The sequence below is a fragment of the Manacus candei genome, unplaced genomic scaffold (genome assembly GCF_025592945.1).
Source record: "Manacus candei isolate 608988 ecotype Guabito, Panama unplaced genomic scaffold, ASM2559294v1 h1tg000079l, whole genome shotgun sequence".
NCBI classification, from domain to species: domain Eukaryota; kingdom Metazoa; phylum Chordata; class Aves; order Passeriformes; family Pipridae; genus Manacus; species Manacus candei.
In genome coordinates this window covers 670,839-690,209 of record NW_026138127.1, presented here as the reverse complement: position 1 = coordinate 690,209, position 19,371 = coordinate 670,839, and the positions used below count along the sequence as shown (strand labels likewise).

The 19,371-nt window shown below is 38.6% G+C and overlaps 1 protein-coding gene across 4 annotated transcripts in view; it reads right to left on the bottom strand.

The window, feature by feature from the left end:
* RASGRF2 (Ras protein specific guanine nucleotide releasing factor 2) overlaps nucleotides 1-19,371 on the bottom strand; it is a 128,935-nt gene that overhangs the window by 71,863 nt on the left and 37,701 nt on the right. For all 4 annotated transcript variants that reach the window (XM_051810837.1, XM_051810834.1, XM_051810835.1 and 1 more), the window contains exons 2-9: nucleotides 15,546-15,652; nucleotides 7,306-7,453; nucleotides 6,591-6,680; nucleotides 4,962-5,215; nucleotides 4,059-4,138; nucleotides 3,434-3,627; nucleotides 2,211-2,320; nucleotides 1,125-1,243 (exon numbers count right to left, since the gene is read on the bottom strand). In XM_051810837.1, the coding sequence (XP_051666797.1) occupies nucleotides 1,125-1,243; nucleotides 2,211-2,320; nucleotides 3,434-3,627; nucleotides 4,059-4,138; nucleotides 4,962-5,215; nucleotides 6,591-6,680; nucleotides 7,306-7,453; nucleotides 15,546-15,652 (1,102 nt within the window). The remainder of the gene's footprint in view (nucleotides 1-1,124; nucleotides 1,244-2,210; nucleotides 2,321-3,433; nucleotides 3,628-4,058; nucleotides 4,139-4,961; nucleotides 5,216-6,590; nucleotides 6,681-7,305; nucleotides 7,454-15,545; nucleotides 15,653-19,371) is intronic.

Sequence of the window (19,371 nt, the reverse complement as noted above, 5' to 3'; positions counted from 1 at the left end):
CAGTGGGTACACAGAGAAAATATTATCAGTCTTAAGGAGGAAAATCTAATAAATATATAAATATAAAATATTGTAATAATCTTGAAAAAAAATCTAAAATTTAATTAAATTGCATGGTACAAGTCAATCTAGGGTAATCACAGCCCTATAATTTTTTGGCTGTGGATGCAACAACTTGGTATTTTCCTCAAAGCCATATTCATAACTCTTAAAATACCTCACAGGTAACAAATGCACATATTTAATGAAGAAACAGGTAAATTAATAGTGACTGTTGCGAGAACAATATTGGTAGTTACTATAGAAAGTTTCGTAGTGTGGCCACATAACTACAGAAACAGTACAAGATGCATTTCAGAATACATACAAAGCCTATTAATCACCAACTGTGATACCATTAAATACCAAATGTTCTGCTGAGGTTATCTGGAAAAGGTTTAATACAGGGATGCACCTAAATTATATTCCTAATCTTTCCTGACTATACTTAATGCTTTTCAGCACTAAGGAACAAAACCCAGTTGAAATCGTATGCTACAGTTCTGTATTTACTGTGTACAAATCCACCAAATTGTTTTAAGAGATCCAGAAGTAAATTATTGTATAAATGGAAGAAAATTAAGCAGTAAAGTAAACCCCACCAAATAGGAACTGTAACCAGTTTGCAGTTCCTGGTAAAAAGTGACACTTACTTTAAATGGAAAAGTTATTTTATCACAGTTTTGTGAAACTTTACAACAAATCCCACCTCTGCAATAACTAGTTTTGGTAGAAAGGGTTTTCAAAAGTTCCATCAATAGACAGAAAGGAAAACAGTGTTTCCCTCCATCCATTTGACAACCACAGTCCAGGCAGAATGTATGGCAGTGTTCCATGGGGGCTTTACTAATGTGCTGCTGTTTTCCAAGGCTTCTGAAGAAAACAGCACAGAATTGTCCAACTACAGCCCAAAATTATCTGACTTCAGGTCATTTTGTGGCCTACCCTACACGGACCACGAGCAGGTTTAGGATGCTGGCTGTGCCCAGTGTGGTGACCTGGCTGATGATGGCAACATGAACCCTGCTGGCTTTAATGCAGTTTTTCCATGATAATATAGAGAGATTTAAAGAAGAATGCCTTACCTTGGCGTATAAAAGTTTGGCTGGTGTCCAGTAGTATGTCACAGCCTTCTACTATGGTTCTCTCTATGGCCAGATTCTTCCGGATATTCTCCGTGTCACTCACCTCATCATGCATCACCCTGTTGGACACAACAAAAAAGGCATGATACATAATTTTTTCCTGAACTGGGCTGGACTGCACTGTTTGGAAGCTACTCCTCCCTCAGAACTACACTGATGAGATGGAAATGAGTCACAAAATTTCATATTTACAGTCTATACAGTTTATGAGCCGAGAACAATCAATCAGCCTTCAATTCTGAATGTTCAGTGATGAGTTAGTCAGATCAGCAATGAACTCTGACTTATGAGATGAAGCCAATCCAAAGCTGATTTGTGCGTATCTTTTACAACCAAATATTCTCCAAGCACATATTTGGTGAAAAATCCAGACAAACAAGATTTATATCTCAGAGTTCACTCAGGGTTTCTTTGTTCACAGCAGAAAACTTTGTTTCCCAGGGATGAGAACCACATTTCCCACTAGGCTGATGAGAGGAACATCTGAGAACAGTCTGCAGGGTTCAGGGAAGAGCTTCATTTTGCAGGGAGCATCAGTTCTCAAAATACATCTGTAATTCCTGATTATCTGGCATTATTTGAAGCATATGTGAAAATTAGTTATTACATTAATGCACAAAAACTATAGCACAGGTTGAGAACTTGGTACTTTTCAAGACCCAGAATACTGAAAATGTCATTTTTCTTTAAACTATGAAACAAAAAATTATTTCTCTATGTAAGGAAAACTACTTTGTTCATAACCCAGGGGTAGGTGGTTTCTATACTGATTCTGTTCTCCCCTAACCAAAACCTGTATATTTATGCTAGCCAAAAAAAAAAAAAAAAAGAAAAAGAAAAGAGATAAAATATTAAATTAAGATATTTTTGTTATTTTTCATTATCTTATGCTTTGATTTTGATAGTTTTCTTTAAAATACATACTTTTTTTTAAGGGAACAAAACCAAATCAAAACAAAGAAAATAAGTTTTTCACTGCAAAACCTTTGATTCAAAATTATCAGACATAATGTAGAAAAATCTTACCTTGAAAGTTCTTCTAGTTTAGATTTAGCAAATTCAAGGCTTTTTCGCTCAACATGTTCATGTGGTGTGTGAGCCAGAAGTTCATGAAGTGTTATAATATATCTAGGAATCTTGAAACAAGTAAGGTATAAAGTCAGTAAATGTAGACATACCTTCCCTCAATTTTAATAGGATATGTGCATCTAATTTTATTGTGACATTGAAAGTGCCAGCTGACCTGTCTGTATTTAGGTAAAATTCACACTGGACAAAATTCTTCACTGAAAAATATGCAGTATTTGACTATTAAAGGCTACGGGGTAGCACGAGGACCCTTCAGAGCTTTATAACCAGAACATGTCTGATAGAAGTTATTTCGGAGAAGGAGACACAACATGGTGCCTAAGTGAAAAGTCATTAGCAATGACATCACCCAACACATCTGAACAGGATCCCCTCTCTCCCTCTCATGACATTGTTTCAGCTCAACCAAAGGAAATTCCAAAAACTTTAAAAGATACCAATTCAAAGATTAGAAAAGCATTGTTGCAGGTGCTAATGACTCCTTAGGTTAATATGAATAACTGGTACTAACTTAAGAGTCACTGATGTCCCTTAAATGTACCTAATTTGTTTTGCCAAAAACTGAACAAACTGAGGGGGTTCACTATTCTCCTGATGAGTAAAACACTAGGTTAAACGAAACAGACACAAAATTATCAGACCACTGCTTCACATAAATCCTAAAACAGCTGCAAATATTAATCCAGACAGACCACAAAAAAACCCCCAGAAAGATAAGTAAAGTTTTCACAACTTTTGCAATATATTTTTCATTTTCCACAGACCAAGTCACTGGAGAACAAAGTGAGGGGAAAGTTGCAAATGTATTCCTGGTAAAATGCTTGTGGCTGCTCTGATTTGCTATATGAGATGTATCATCCGTCTTTGGACTTTATCAGAAGGGATAAGTCAAAGAATTGTTTCTCAGAAATTTTCTTTGTCTCACACTCCCCTCCAGCCTACATAAGATTCTGTATAAAGATAAACCAGTATATTTGGAGAAAAGACCTCTACAGGCAAAGTTTTGGTATAATAACAAAATAAATTTAAACTAATTTGCAGGAGAGTATTTTTAGTTAAGCAAGAGGAACCTTCAATCTATTATAATGTCAGTAACACCAAATGAAACAACCAAAAAGTAAAACCAAAAACAATATACACAAAAAATACACAGAGACTACCTGAAACATGGGGTAAGTAAGGAAAGTTTCCAGCATTCGCCCCTCACATGCTGGGTTGGCTTCATATTGCTTCAAGAGTTTGTCAAAATCTCTGTTTTGCTTACAGTTTGCCAGTATTTGTAGGCTATATTGATGATTCCGAACAAATTCTTGATATATGTTCAGCATTGGCAGCAGAATGTCAAATAAGTCAGCTAGAAAAAGCAGAGAAATGCTTTTTTTTCCCAACTACCCATCTCTGGAAATATATTTTTAAAGGAAGTACTACTTTCTATGGAAGTGAATTACAATAATAAGTTCTGTGTCCAATACACTGACATTTTAGAAACATTAAATGTGGCTCTTTCACATGTCAAACCATGGCTATTCTGATTAGCTAATAGTCAGATACATCACCAAAAAATAAGGGGCCCAAGTCTAGTCAATGCTTAGGGCAGAGGAATCCTCATATACAGACCATTACTGCCCACACAGGACTCTCACTACACCAGATCCTGTGGTTTTAATTCTGCAAATGCATTCCCTTTTAAAAAGTCATCTTTTTTATTTTTTTTTTAAAGTCCTTATTGAATTTAAAAAAAATAAATACAAAATGTATACCCCTAGAGAAAATAAAGTAACTTACCTAGAATTAAGGTAGGCCAGTTAGCTATTCTTGCTTTTAAGCCTTGGTGAAATATCTCATGAAGAAACATGATTGTTTCACTGAAAAACAAGTATTTAAACAAACAAAAAGACAATTTTGGTTTTATTTTCTGATTAATAATTCACAGAGAAACATCTCTTCCTGGTTAGTAGTACATTTTGCACTTTGCTAGGAAAAAAACAGAAGAAAGTTATTGTTATGAAAATAAGTGCTTCCTTTTATTTAAAAATTTTAGTTTAGTACTTCTAAAAAACACATAGTATTTGCTGTAGAAAGCATATGCTAACAGTGAAAAGGAAACCTGCCTCATAACTAAAGGAACATGTTCTATTTCTTAGAAGTTCGGGGTAGACCTGGTTGCAATCCCTATCCCATATCCAATGTGAGATGCCTGCTGGCTTATTTGTACATGCTGATTACAATAGTACTTGGATGCTTAAAGAAAGAACAATTCTTTTTTTGTAGGATATGAAAAGACAAGTGAGACGGAAGGAGACTCCCTAGGCAGGACAACAGAAAATCGAAAATTTGATACACTCATCTTCAGAGTTTTATCAGGATCATATGAGGCCAGTAAGTCAAAGTTTGCTCTCTTAAAAGAAAAAGAAACAGGAAAGGTGACAGAAAATTATGAGAAGTGCCCCAAGAGGTACAGTTTGTCCTTTTCTTCCTCTAACAGAGGAAGACATAAAATGTTAGAACGTAAAGAGATCTTGCTGGTTTCAAACGGCATCACCAACAGCATCTTTGCCTTTTAGAGCCAGAAAACAAGGGCCAAACCTCACTAGCGTGAACTGAACCAAAATGGGAAGAAGCAGTCACAGAAACTCAAAAAAAACGAAATAAAAAAACCTCAAAAAACCCAAAGGAAAGCCCCTGTACCTGTTGAGGAAAATGCTGCTGACATCATCATGGCTGATGGGCGGCTTCTTTGAGCTTGCAGCCATCCTGAGTGGCCTCAGGAAACAGTTCACAAGCACATAAAGCTGATGCACATACTCAGATTCAGCCTCCACCATGTTGAAAACTATCTGATTCCTTTTCCTCATGCTTTCTGCATGAGGAGAACAAATGTAATCTTGAACAATAGTTTTCCATTTTCTTCTACATAACCAGCCCCGCATAAAGCTCTGAACCTAAAAATAGATCAGGCAGAACAAGAAAATGAGAGAAAAAAAAAGTTACACAACTTATCACAACACCTTCACTGCAGAAATAATCCTGAAAATGAAATGCCATTGCTTAAAAATAAAAATATTTTCTTTTATTGATCTATAATTGTTCCGCAATTACATACATTTTCAATTTCTGTTTGTTAGAGGTCATATTTGTTGCCAGGAAACAGACTGTAAAGATATCACATATATATCAGAGAACCTTTTAGTTCAAGCTCAGGAGTTGTACCCTTCCCATCAGCACAACACATTTTTCAGCTCCTTTTACCTCCCCTCACATATTTCTCTCATACTCTCAAAAGTATCGTGCAATTCTTCCAGGTAACACACTTCAAGACATACTCAATATCATTACAGACAGAATTCTGAAATAACTGTTAAACTCAGTTTGCTTTCTGTTTTGAATAGATAACCCCTAGCATGTGTATTTAAAGATAAGTATCAATACATTGCTTAGCATCCGACACGTGTGCAACAAACCTATTACCCAAAAAGGCAGATTTTTGGCATTCTTAAAAAGCACCTTTATGTCATAGAAAAATCTAGCTAAGCACAATATCTATTGAAGTTTCAAGTGGATTGAAGATTACAGAGGAGGTCTGCATCTGGTCACAGAAAATTTCATTGTGTCTGTGCCCTGATCTTGATGTGAAGATCATCCATCTTGAAAAAGAACTGCAAAATCTCACTGGTAGCAGTTCAAATAAACAACTTTTTAAAAAAAAGGACCCAACTGTCTAAACAATCAACAAGAAGAATGGAGTGAATTTTACACAGATTCAACTACAAGAGGCATTTCCAGCTTCTATTACAAAGGAAAATTCACACCAAGTTACCAGCTCAGTGCTGACCCTGGCTCAGACTGCACAATCCAGAAAAAGACAGGAACTAGGTTCACATTCCATAAAGGGAATTTAAGAGGCTGAATATGGTTAGAACAGGAGCAACACTTAGGGGGCTACAGCTGTACTTAAAAAACTGAATTCCATTAACGGTCATACATCAGGATTTGTGGGACTCAGTGATGGGTACAGTTCTGGAGGCTGGTGATACCCAGCCTTAAGCAATATCCCCAAAAGCTGCACATGTAAATGCCATGCAGGTTGGGAACAATTGTGTTCCTCTTATTAAAAACACTGGCCATAGTACCCTGGAACAGTCCCTATCCTATAGACTGGCTGACAACTACACCAAGAATGCTCTCTGCATTTTCAGTAAGTCATTCTCTTACATCATCATAAACCTTTTTATGAGAAAGGAGTATAAACTCTAAGACACAGAGATACATCACCCTTTCCACCCTTCTTTCCTTAAACACAGAAGACTGCACATTTACCTTTTTAATTTTTTTAATGTCTGGATCCTCATCTTCCTGGTTGCCTTGATAAGGTCGCATTTTTTCCTTTGTTTTATTCAGCGCTACAATCTGTTAAAAACAAATGTTCATTAAATGTTTCCCCGAGTTAATGAAACCCTTAGTTAGGGAACTGATAGAAAAGTATTTTCTCCTTGCTCCAGCCTGTTAAAGCTGAAGAATGACAAGCACACATTTAGTCACAGGGACATGAATACACTTCTCTTCAAACCATCATGGATCTTGGTCCAGATGGAAGGAGGAATAGAAGAGAGCAGGTTCTCCCCTCAAAATCCAAGTGTGTCTTTTGGGCTTTAACAGTTTAGGACTGATAAAGTTCAGTGAATCAGAGAAATTTGGAATAGTTCCTAATACTATCAAACCAAAGACCACATGTTGGGGACCAAACTCCTCCAACCCGTAAGCAGGTAGGAAATAAGGCAATTGATGGTTCTGCAAAGCAATGTGGCATCTTAAACCCTCTGACAAAAAAAAAAAAAAAAGTAATCCAATCAGCAAACAGTCCCTAATATTTCTAAGAAAAGTATTTATCCAAGGGCTCACAGGGGGACTGTTACATATTAACCTTACTGGGTCCTGCTGTTCTCACAAAATATTACAGAAATATTGAATGTTATTGCAAAGCACACAGCAAAATGTTATAATTCACTCAATCCTTGATGGGTCTGGGACACACCTCTGACTTCAGCCTCTCAATTTCCGTGTCCTGGTCCTCCAGCTGGTGCCGGAGCTGGTTGGCCGCGATCTTCTCAGTCTCCACGATCTGCATGAGGTGGATGTACTTCTGCATCAGCACCTCCCGCTCAATCAAGATGTCTGAGTAGCTAAAAGGGAACATGTTCATGTTAGCAAAAATAGGCAAGTACTGTGTTTCATCTCCCTTTATGACATATGGACAGACAGACATCACACCAGTGATGAGAAACCTGCAAAATTATGTTGTTTGCCTGAAGATACAATGCATAGGTTGATGATAAACCATCCCAATCAAAACCACCAAATCATCCAAACTTAGAGTGTTTAATATCCTTTTTAGCCACACATGCTACCAATACCCAGTTTTCAGTATCCAGTTACTAAGAGCAAGATAATTGCACTTTTTATGAGCTTCTAATTCTCATGCTAAGCCAAGGAATTCTATAAATCATATTTATTTTATTTATTTATTTTATTTCTTTTAAGGGATGCTTTTTCCCATCTTTCGGGAGGACTTGGGGGACCATGTGGCACTTCATCAGAATTCTCTCCATCTGCCAGATCTCTTTATGGAAGAATTCCCATCAAAGCAGTAATTTCAGTGTGCTAAGACATGTTTTATTCTTTAGGCCATTTTAACATAAATAAATGCATTTAATCTAATCAGTAACAGGAACTATGGTATCAGTCTTCTTTTTAGCTCTTGGGCTTTTTCCTGAAAAGGGACAGTATTCCTAGTGCAATCAGGTGCCACAATCATGCCAGAAGGACAGTTCCCAACTTCAGCTAAAGGGGAAACTAGTGCATCTTCATCAGACTGGTCTTGATGCAACGAAATAAACAGACACATCACTGCCTCCTCAGTCGGGTTTCAAGAACCTTGTTCCTCTGAGAGTTAAGTAAATCTACAAGATAAAAGACCAAACTGCACAAAGCACAGTAGAAAGGGCCCCCTAAATCTTTGACAAGGGATCCCTCACTATTTTATATCACATCTTTTTCCATTGTGGAGTTAGCACAGGATTTGACAGATGGAATTTCTGAACTGCACATCTCTCTCTTTTAGATTTTTCCCTTGTTACAGCACTCACAAAGTAATGAACATTTGCTACTAAATACTGTGAGGCTTTTAAAAATGTAATAATGTATATACTCCACAGTTAATATTTTTTGGTATATATTTACTTGCATTTCAATCAGTATTAGTGTAGTTATACACTGGAGGGGGGCAATATTAAACACGGCTATTAAATTCAACACCTAACCTGGAAAGCAAGTTTAGATTTAAAATAATTAGAATAAGCTCTCACAGCTATCATAAAGTAAAAGTTTTTCCTCCTTGAGCAGATTATAAAAAGACTAAGAAGTCAATTCTATTGCACTAACTGTTATATTTTGACTACTGCATTAGTAAACAATACATTGGAAAAAGAAAGTTCAGGGCATCTCTTTCAACAAGTAAAACAACATATATAAATAAATCTGTCATGAAGCAATACACGTGCAATACCCAGTAAAGAAGTAAGAGACTTAGTTCTTTAAAACTGTTCCATAATACTCTTTTTTGTTTTGCAAGAATTCTGGTTTGGTTTGGGGTTTTTTTTCAGAAACCATAGTACTTAATCTCTTTGCACCCTAAAGGCATTTGCACATTACAAGAAGTGTCTGAGTTAAAATCATACTTAGCAGTAGTTGTTTCACAATGTTATGAAGATAAAAATATATGCAACATATGTGCTAAAATGCCTTCCTTGATTTACACTTAATATAAACAGTCTTTTTTACCTAAAACCAGATCCAGACAGGTAAAAAGTCCTCTTCCTTTGTTTATTCTTTTCCAAGATTTCTTAAATTTTTGCTACCAAATGTTTCCAATACAGAATTTGACAGATTTGGCTTTGCTTTTAATCAAATTGAGGAAAATAGTAGGACACAGAATCACAAAGGATGAACTGCTGGCATAAGACTCAAGATACTCTTATACACAATGTTTTTCTTCCACTTATTTATTTTCCTCCTTTAGGGAAAGAAACTTCCATCTATATTTTTCATATTCTTTACAGGCACTAAGCCAGACTTCCACAACCTTGTTTTACTTGGAACAAGAAACTTTGCTATGTAAGGTTGAAGTTTTTGTTCTTTTGAGATGTACTCAGAGTAATTCACTGAGGTGGTGGTTTTGGCTGTCTAAAATGTCAGTCTCAGCCTGGAAACATACACTCCTTCACTCCCATAATTAGCAGTATGAAGAGGAGTTAATTAGAAAAGCATGTGTACACCTACACTAACTTAGAATAGAGTATCCATCTTCCTTCTCAAAACTGCTACCAGGAAAGAAAAAAATCACAGGATTTTGGAAGAAACTTCACACACTTCCAACAGCCCTTTTCATCCATCTCTCTGAACTTGTGAGTAAAGATCATCCTGCCTAAATGTGCCAAACTGAATATCCAGAGTAATCCCAAGGGGACATGAATACACATCCATACAAAATTCTTTGTTAAAGAAAATTTTACCAAAGTGTTCAAATGTCAAAAGAACACAAAAACATTTATAAAACAACTTGTAAGCAGCCAGGCTAGATCTGGTTCTCTGGTATGGGTATCATTGAACAGAAAGAAACAACTGCTGCAAACCACAGACTCCATGAACTTGTATTAACATTTTGTTGAGAGAAGCAATTCTACATGTAGTAAGACCCAAAGACAGAGTGTCCTGAAACCTGAGGTTGTATCTACCCACTACTTTGTAGAGACAGGCTCAAAACAGGTATTTCAAAAACCTTAAGCTCTAACTGACCACCACATACAACATGGAGACAGAAAGAAACGAAGAAAGTCCGGAGACAAAACGCTGCATCATTTAGGCCCTGTGAGAGCTGACATGCTCAGAAAATGCAGGAAACCTGGAGAAAATTTAACCAGAGCCTTATTACTAAGGTCTCCCTGTGGTAGCAAGCCAAGCTAAAAGTTCCAGTAGTGTTACCAGGAAATATAATTAATTTTTGTATGGAGTTGAGACCAGAGTTATGGCTCATTGGATCACTCTATGCTAACTGTACATTGGCTCTGGCCACATCAAATCACCCTTCTGAAATCCAGAATGCACAACCTAATTCCGCTATTTATGAAAACCAGACTCTGGCAGTCTGGAAGGCAAGAAATTGCCTACATCTGTCCATACCACCCACCTTCAAGCAGCTAAAAAACTTCTTAATAGAGGAGAAATAGCCTCCAGACAGGTTTTAAAGTGGCACAGTGACAGCCACAGTGAAGATGGAAACAGTAGAAGTTCCAATAGAACTTAAGCACTCCATCCCTATGACTCTTAGCAAGGTGACTTGGGAGAGCACTTGGGGTGCACAAATACTGTTGGCTTTTAATGAACTCCTGTGTTATACAGGATTTTTAAGGATACCAATGGTTGCCACAGTTTATGGGGGAGCATGAGAAGTCCACACCCCAAATGATTTTTACTACATTATCCTTTTAATTGAGATGGGAAAATGTCAGCTGGAATAAAGAGTCTTTGGAAGGATGGACCCAACAATCAGGACACCCAAACCACATCACTGGGAATGGGACCACTTGAGTGTGATGAGGGGAATGCTGTGTTTTCATGTGAGAATGAGAGTGTGCTGAAAGCACATCTCATTAGCCAATGCATTACCCATCAGACTTAATCCATGCTAAAACCTCTTGTTCCAATTGTCCTGGCACTCCATCCAGGAAAATCATCCACAAACAAACTGAAGCAGAATGGCACCTTATGGCTTTATGCAAAACTGAGACTGAACTGAAGGGATGAGCAGTTAAGATTCATAGGATCATAGAACGGTTTGGGTTAGAAGGGACCTTAAAGCTCATCCAGTTCCTGCCATGGGCAGGGACACCTTCCCCTATCCCAAGCTACTCCAAGCCCCGTCCAGTGTGGCCTTGGACACTTCTGGGAATGGGGCAGCCACAACTTCTCTGGGCAACTGCTGCAGTTCGTGGGGCTTCTGGGGGGTCACTGCCGGCCGTTCTGTGTAGGTTTTCAGGGTTGGAATCATCCCCCCGCCATCCATCCCTCGTGGCAGGGACAGGCAGCGGAGGTACCTAAGCCAAGAGACAGAAACCACACAACACGCAGGGAATCCAGCAGCAAAGAGAGCTTTATTCAAATTTCCCGCAGCTTATAAGGGCTGCTGGGCCAAAGAGGGGATTGGCCATTTGGCTTGCCAATGTAAGGAGACAATATAATAACTATGGCAACACAGAAACCAATGGTAGACAAGTGAATTAACAGCTTCCAAACCCGACAGGCAACCTGTGCCAGGGCCTCACCAATCTCATAGGGAAAAATTTCTTGCCAATACCGAATTTAAATCTCTCCTCTTTCAGTTTAAAACCATTCCCCCTTGTCCTATTGCTATCTCTCTATGTAAAAAGTTGCTCTCCCTCTTTTTCTTAAGCCCTCTTTAGGGGAAGCTTATGAGACACAGCAATGAGGTTTCCCCAGAGTCCCTGGAAAGGCTCTCCACTCTTTCAGGCTGAGAAGAGCTCAGGGGTGTGAAACTTCTTATGGGACACAGGGAAGAGCATTTTGGGGTTGTACAAGGCTCATTATGGAACTGAAGGCAGGGAAAGGGAGGGCTCAAAGATGTCTGAGGGGTAGCAACCTCGGGAAAACACAGAGATAAGGGGTTAAAAAGGTCCGGGACCAGTTACTGGGGCAGACAAAATGTCTTAGACCAGTTCCTAGGGGTCCACAGTGTGCTGGGAAGAGGTTGAGGTGATGTGTGAGTGATGGGGCTCTGTGGGTGCTGGGGGCAGATACTTCGAGAAGCTGGGGAGATAAAGGATGCAGGATCAGCTCCTGGACAGCATGGTTTTATTTACTCCTCGTATGTACTCCTTGCTGTCTTGCTCCCAGCCAACAAGGAACTACAAAATCGGAGTTACTAAATCACCAAGCCTCAGCTAATAAAGTTTCTCTGGCAGCAACACATCAGCTCTGAGCTACCATACTGAGCTTAAACTGCCTGCAAAATACTGTGTGAAATACACACAGTATTAGCAAGCAAAGTGTGCCTACAAATCTGAGATAAAGCCTCTTTTTTTAACCTTACTTTGTTTTTAATTCTCAGTTGGAGGGCAGTAGTTCCTCACACACTTTAAACAGTGACTCAGAGGAAAGAAGCACTCACATTTTCCTCCCTGCACAGCACCTGTGCTCTCCCACATCACCTGTGCAGTGAATAGGGGTGTGTTGTGTGGATATGCAGTGAACAGACCTGAAGGAGTGAGATGGATTAAAACTAAGCTGGCAAAAAAAAAAACAAAAAACATAATTCATTTTCAAATCAGTTTCCCAATTAAGTCTACACTTATGTTCAAAGAAGGGTGTTCAGTCCCATACCTGGTAAATTTAAGACTTTTAAATAACTTAAGGTAGAAAAGGCTAAAAAATTTAATGAATACTGCATCCATACAGAAAATAAAAAGGCATAAAAAAAATCCCCTCAAAACATAGCAGAGTTTATAAGAGCAAGTGAAAAGTATACCTCAGTGTATTCAGAGTAAAACAGAATTTTTCATAAGAGAACAAGTTCTGGAACAAAGCCAAAACCAGGACTTCCAGATGCAGTCACTGACAGAGGAATTACGACTTGCCAGGAATAAATCCTCCAGCCCAGAAATGTAACTCAGAAGAAGTAAACCGTACTCTGCCACTCTGGATATTACTGAGAAACAAAAATACTGAAAATTCAAATAAAATGGAAAGAGATGAAAAGTAAGGATGGATGTGGAACTGACAATGGGGTCACATTAAAATATACTGGATTGAATATCCCATTTCCAACTCAGAAGCCAATAATCTCTCCCAAACGAGGAGAGGGCACTAAGGACAGACACAATGGGCAATGTCATGGCAGAAAATCCTTTAATTGTGTACTTGCATCCAAACAAAACACCTGTTCATCCAGAGTGGAACATAGCGTGCACTGAGATTGTAGCATCCTTTTTGCAACAGTCTGTTTATAACTTGCGAAGTAAATAAATTTTTGATGGCTTCAAAGATGTATTAGGCAAAAAAATCATGAAAAGCAGTACAAAATTAGATTTTCTGTATGTCAAACTAGGCAAAGAAAAAACCTCAACTACTTTGTCTCAGCACTACTCAGAGGACAAGACCCTCTGGAAAGCAATTAAATATTTCCCTTTCTCAAATCCTGACATATTCACACAGAACAGGATGCTCCCAGGCCTGTTTTCAATTTAAGGATAGTGGGAATCTTCTCAATGCCTCCTAGAATTTCTAAATAATTTTTAACCTGAGATACTACAAACTGGTACCTTTCAAGGGTGTGCTGGTTTAAGAGTTAACCAACAGGGGAAATGAACTCAACTCAAAGGAGAGATTATAAGTCAGAATAACAATTTATTAAAATAATACAGTAAGTACAATCATACAAACAAACAATTGGTCTCAACCCACAAAACCCAAATGTATAACCCAGTACCCTGGGGCCTGAACAAAGTGGTGTTCCTTGGGCCCTGCTTGAGTCCAAAGTAAAGGGAGAGGGGAAGAACCTGCTGGTGGGAGAGCTGCTGCAGTCTGGCCAAAGTGGTGATCGCAGTCCAGTGGCGGTCTAAGTCTGGTTGAGAGCGATGAGATGCAGCCTTCCTCTGGATCCCACGAGTGGGTTGAAAAATGTTCCAAGACTCCAAGATTATATATCCTCCAGTTCAGGCAGGAATGCTCAGTGCTCCCCTCAGGGCGGGGAGTTCCACAAAGGGTATGAGGACAAGAACATCCTCCTATCTCGCAGGCCTCTTAACACCCAGTTTATAGCCTGAGGAGTCAGGCTCTATGGGCAGAGGGTGCGAATAGTCTATTGACAACAATTTCTGGGAAATGGCATGGAAGGCTATAGAATACACAGTTTTGGGTTACACCCACCATGATGAACTGGTCTCAGCTCCACCCTCCTGTCAGGGAGTTGCAGAGGGGTTGCAGCAAGTATAAACTCATCCAGCAAAGAGGAAACTGTGGGATCCTGCTTCTCTTCAATGCCATTAAGAGAAGACAAAAAGCCATGCTTCTTTCTTCATGTGCTGTCAACCACAGTCCACAAAACAAAATGACCCAGATCCAAGGACAAGGTGGGTCTTCCTCCTCTTCTCCCTCAGCTAGACAGACATGCTCTCCTGAGATGCGCTGAGTTCCAAGCCTCAGAGCTGCTCAGGACCTGAAATAATGTGTTCACCAAGATGGATACCATGCAGAAAGTGGTTCACCTGTTACCACAACCCAGCAGGTGCTCTCCTGGAAGAGGACAGTGACCCATTCAGTCAGGTACCAGCACCAAGAAGAGGATGCAGATCTAAAGGCTGGATGACCATGACACAAGACCTGTGGCTCCAGGATCTCATTTCACAAGCCCTAAATTAAAATCTACTAGCTGCTTCTGTTAATTTTTAATGAATATAAAGTGAAATCAGTTCTGTTTACATGGCTCCTGTCCTGAGCAATTCAGAAGCTGCCTGGTTCCTTGTGCGTTGCCATGGCACTGCAGATTAGCCGAGGTGACTGTCGATGGGGGGAGGCTGGAAAAAGTGCCTCTGCAAACCATTCCACATACCTTCATTAGATGATTTTCATTTAGATTATACTGTAAACCTTGACCATTTGCCACGCAGACGTTTCCTCAGGCAAACATCACTGCATGGCTGGAAGTCCTACCACGTCCTTTTTTACAAGAACGTGATTCAGGTGATTCAGGACTTCAGTTTTGAAGTAAAAATTCCATTTGTTGGCCTTCAGCATCATAATGGTTTACTTCTTCTTTCTTACATTTATTTCCATATCAGGGTTTTTAAAGAAACACTCATTCATTTGGCATATCATTAATTTTTTCATTCATATGACACATTTGTCTCTAACAAAAGGCTAATCCTAGGGCTTGTTTCTAATAAAATAGTATTCTTCCTGAAATCAATGGAACACAACTGGAATCAACTGGAGCACAATCACTTATAAAAGGTAAAAGACAATGAAATAAACATGAATTATAAACGTGGGTTTTCCTATAATCCCCCCATTAATTGCAAATAATACACAACTAATGCATTGTAAAATTAATTTCCGTTTGGAGAGTGGACTTAGGTTTTTGAAATTATTATCAATTTATTTGCAATAAAAAGGAAGCAGAGGATTACAAATTGAGTTTCGTACCTCGCTTGGTGAATAGCTTCTACCCACTCATCTCCATCAACTTCATCCTCACAACGGAGCTCCAGTGGCTTCTGCCCTTCATGGCCAAAGAGAACAGTAAAGTAATGCTGCAAATTAGAACGGGGGAAAAAAAGAAGTTCAGAAACTCTTAAATAAAACAGATATATAAAATTAAGGAAAAAAAACCAACACAAACCCAACAACCCACACAGCAAAAGAAAAAAACAGCCACCAGAAGACTTTTTTATACTTAGCCCAAAGCACTGTCAGCCCAAGGAAGATGTGTTTTAAGTTTTAGTCATGAAATAGAGATTGAAGTTGAAACTATCCTGAAAATATTGCCCTGTGTATCAACGTAATAGCTTTCATGATACTTATTGTTAAGTTATTGTTCTTAAGCTTTCACATACAAGACAACAAAATACAATTCCCTAAACAGCTCCTACAGTCAAATACAATAATAGAAATACAATGGAGTGTCTGTAGCTCCTTCTTGCATTTTTTCACATAAAACTGCACCTGGCTGTATCTTATTCCTTACCTTTCCATAAGAACAAATACCTTTCTCAATCATCACACTCCCAAAACTTTTTTGCCCTTCTTTCAGGAAATCTTACCTATAACTGTCATTGCAACAACTTTTTGTTTTCACAAGAAAATGTTATTCACACAAAAATTGTCATATTCTTTGATGGTGTTTCTTGCATGAAGGGTCTTGCCCAAGGTGTGTTCCACAGAACACGAGATTTCAGAGAAGTTTATGCTTCTTTCAGAATGTACTATTAATAGTATTATCTAGTGAGGAGGGGAGAACCCCCAGTCACCTGCCTTAAATCCCATTTCACAAGGTTGCTTATTTACAACCTTATTTTGCATAGCTTGCATACCAACTTACAGCTGGGTAGCAAAATGAATTCTTCCAACTCAGGTAAAAATAGGTGAGAAAACAGTCTACCTAAACACACATCTGTAATTCCCCCAGGTGCCCTACATGCAACCATTAGTAATCCAGATGTTTCACAGGCAGTGGGACCAGTGAGGGACCTGCCCACACATAAAAACATCTGGTTATTCGGTTTGATGTTATTCAGGAGCTCTTCCAGCTAAACCAGATCTCTCACTTCTCCTCACTACCCAGAACTGCTCAACCACTCTTCCACCTGTGAACAGGGAACCAAACACAAAGACACATGGCAGAGATTCCTGTCTACGGTCAGCAAATGCCCAACTTGCTCCAGTCAGCCAGCAAGGTGTATAATCTATGTGATCTGCATTCTCACATGCCTTTAGCACGTTTACAACAGTAAGAAACCTGAAGTGATGTCAACAAACACCCTTCTTTCCTGGGGACATCACCTTTACAAAACGCAGCTGTCTCTGAGAACACTGACACGCTCGGCTCCTTTTTGGGTAATGTGAGTAGGTAAGAGGTCATTCCATAAAGATAAAACTATTCATTTCTGCATGGTATTAATTTGCTAAACATTATTACACATATACAAAACACCTTCCATGCAAAAACCACCAGCACTGCGGGATTGCAGACAGACACAACAGAAACAAGGCCAAATAAGAAGCAGCATTCACATTTAACAGGCTTTAAATAAGGAAGTTCAGATCCACTAAATTTCAGAAATAAAAAAACTCCAGGGCACAGACGAGGATTAATAAATCAGTAAAAGGACAATCTTATAAAACTGTGGGGTTTTGACAGTGCGTATCATTTACACCTGAATGCCATGAAAAAACCTTTTAATCAGGTCCATAGGATTCTCCATAGCAGTGAAAGATAAAAACTTTTATAACAATATAGTGCAGTTAAAAATAACCTACAGCACAGTGAAAAGTGCAGCAAGATTACACACAAATGTGCTCTGTTTATAGAGTGGAGTAGTCTATTTAAAAAAAAAAGTATATTTAAAGAGAAATCACACTGTTCAGTACTGCATATTATGTAACAAGTTATTTGCATTTCATAAAGCTGCTACATATAAAATTACAATAAAGACACAAGTGCAGAAAAGCACGGGATTTAATCTTTAATCCCCCCCCCCCATTGTGTGGGGATTTAAGTTAAAGGGAGAGACAATATTACAGTCCTCCCTACTTTTAAAGTGCCATAACTCAGACCCCTTTTGAGCAAGACTTGTGGTGATATCATTGCAGAATTTAAACTTAGAGGTTTGCAGTAACTATAGTGATAGACAGGCTCTAAACACTTAGTTAGACCAAGAAAATACATAAATTTAAACAAACTTAGGGGGGCTACTACAGTAGGACTCAACTAAGTGGCAATTAAAGGTAAATTACAGAAGACATTTGTTTTCTGAAGCTACTTCTGAAATCATCCAAATCCTTCACCCCCCCAGACACACATTTTGCACTCAAGCATCAGTATAACCTATCACTTCATTTATCCAGAAGCAGTCACCTCTAGAACAAGCAAAATGTAAGAAAAATATCACAACATGCCTCTGAAAAGAATGTCTAAGTCATCTTTGAATTATTTTTTTTAAATTAACATTGTTCATGTAAAAAACCTGATTTACTATGAGAAAATAAGATGGTATCTGTGAGTCACTATTACGTTATCCATTAAATGTTGTATGTGAGTGGGCCCATATATATAATTATATAGAGACATATATCATTTTAGCACTGCCATTCAATACTAAACAGTGCAGCTTCCACATACAACAGTACAATACAGGTGAAAAACACCCTTCTGCATACACAGTAGTTTCTTGAAGTGGTAACAGTAAATATTTAAGAATTATACCACATATTTACATTAACTGCCTTCATCATCATCATTCATCATGTCTGTTGGATTAGCAGGCAGGCACTTGTGTTTCAAGTTTAGGCCATGGTTCAGCTGGACAATTTTGTTGTTGTTTATTCTGAAAATCCCTGGACTCATAGAAGATAAGATGAACATTCTGTATTTTGACATAAAATAGAGGAAGTAATTTCATTTTAAGTTGTCTTTTCAGTATTCAGGTGCACACAAGCAAAATGTTGTCTTCATTTGAATAAAAAGATCTTTGGTTGAGTTCTCCAAGGTAAAGCTTGAGGGAAAAAAAGGAGGAGGAAAAAATACCTTGCACAGGTATGAAGGCATGACTGCCACTCAAGGGAAGAACAATGAGATTAGGGTTTATCAAAAATATTGTTGTGTATCACTCCTCTGACTTGCACCTGGGGCTAATCAGTTCCTTCCTAAGATGAAAAGGAAAGACTAAGGAATGACCTGATGGACACTTCTGCTCCAGAAACAAGACTGAAGCAAGATTAAGACCCTGAGTGAAAGAAGTCCAGTACCAGAGCACACTAATTGTGACTCTGGGCTCCCCCTGACAGCAGCTCACACTGCAACTCTGCCCTTGTAAAACTGCCCAAATGATGGCAAATTCAAAATAAGACAGCAAAAGCTCTGAAGGGGACATGCCTTCCAAGGGGAAAAACAAGCATTATTCTGGTTTAAAAAAAAATAATCAATCAATCAAACAAACAAATTCCCACCAATAAAAACCATAACAAACAAACACACCAAAAAACCAACGAACCAACAAAAAAAAACCCCATGAAGAAACAAAAAAACCCTCAACACAAATGATACATGCCCTGTGACAGAAACACTACTTTTAAGACCACTGAGGAAGAGCCTTCACCAACACAGTCACTCCTAAAACTGAACTTCCTCGCAGCAAAATGATGCTCCCCTTGGACTGTCCAGGCCATCTGCTGTTCATGGAGTGAAAGTCACACTGACACGGGCAGCACTCTCTCCAAGGCACGGGGACAACCCACAGCTCATTCTCCTCCC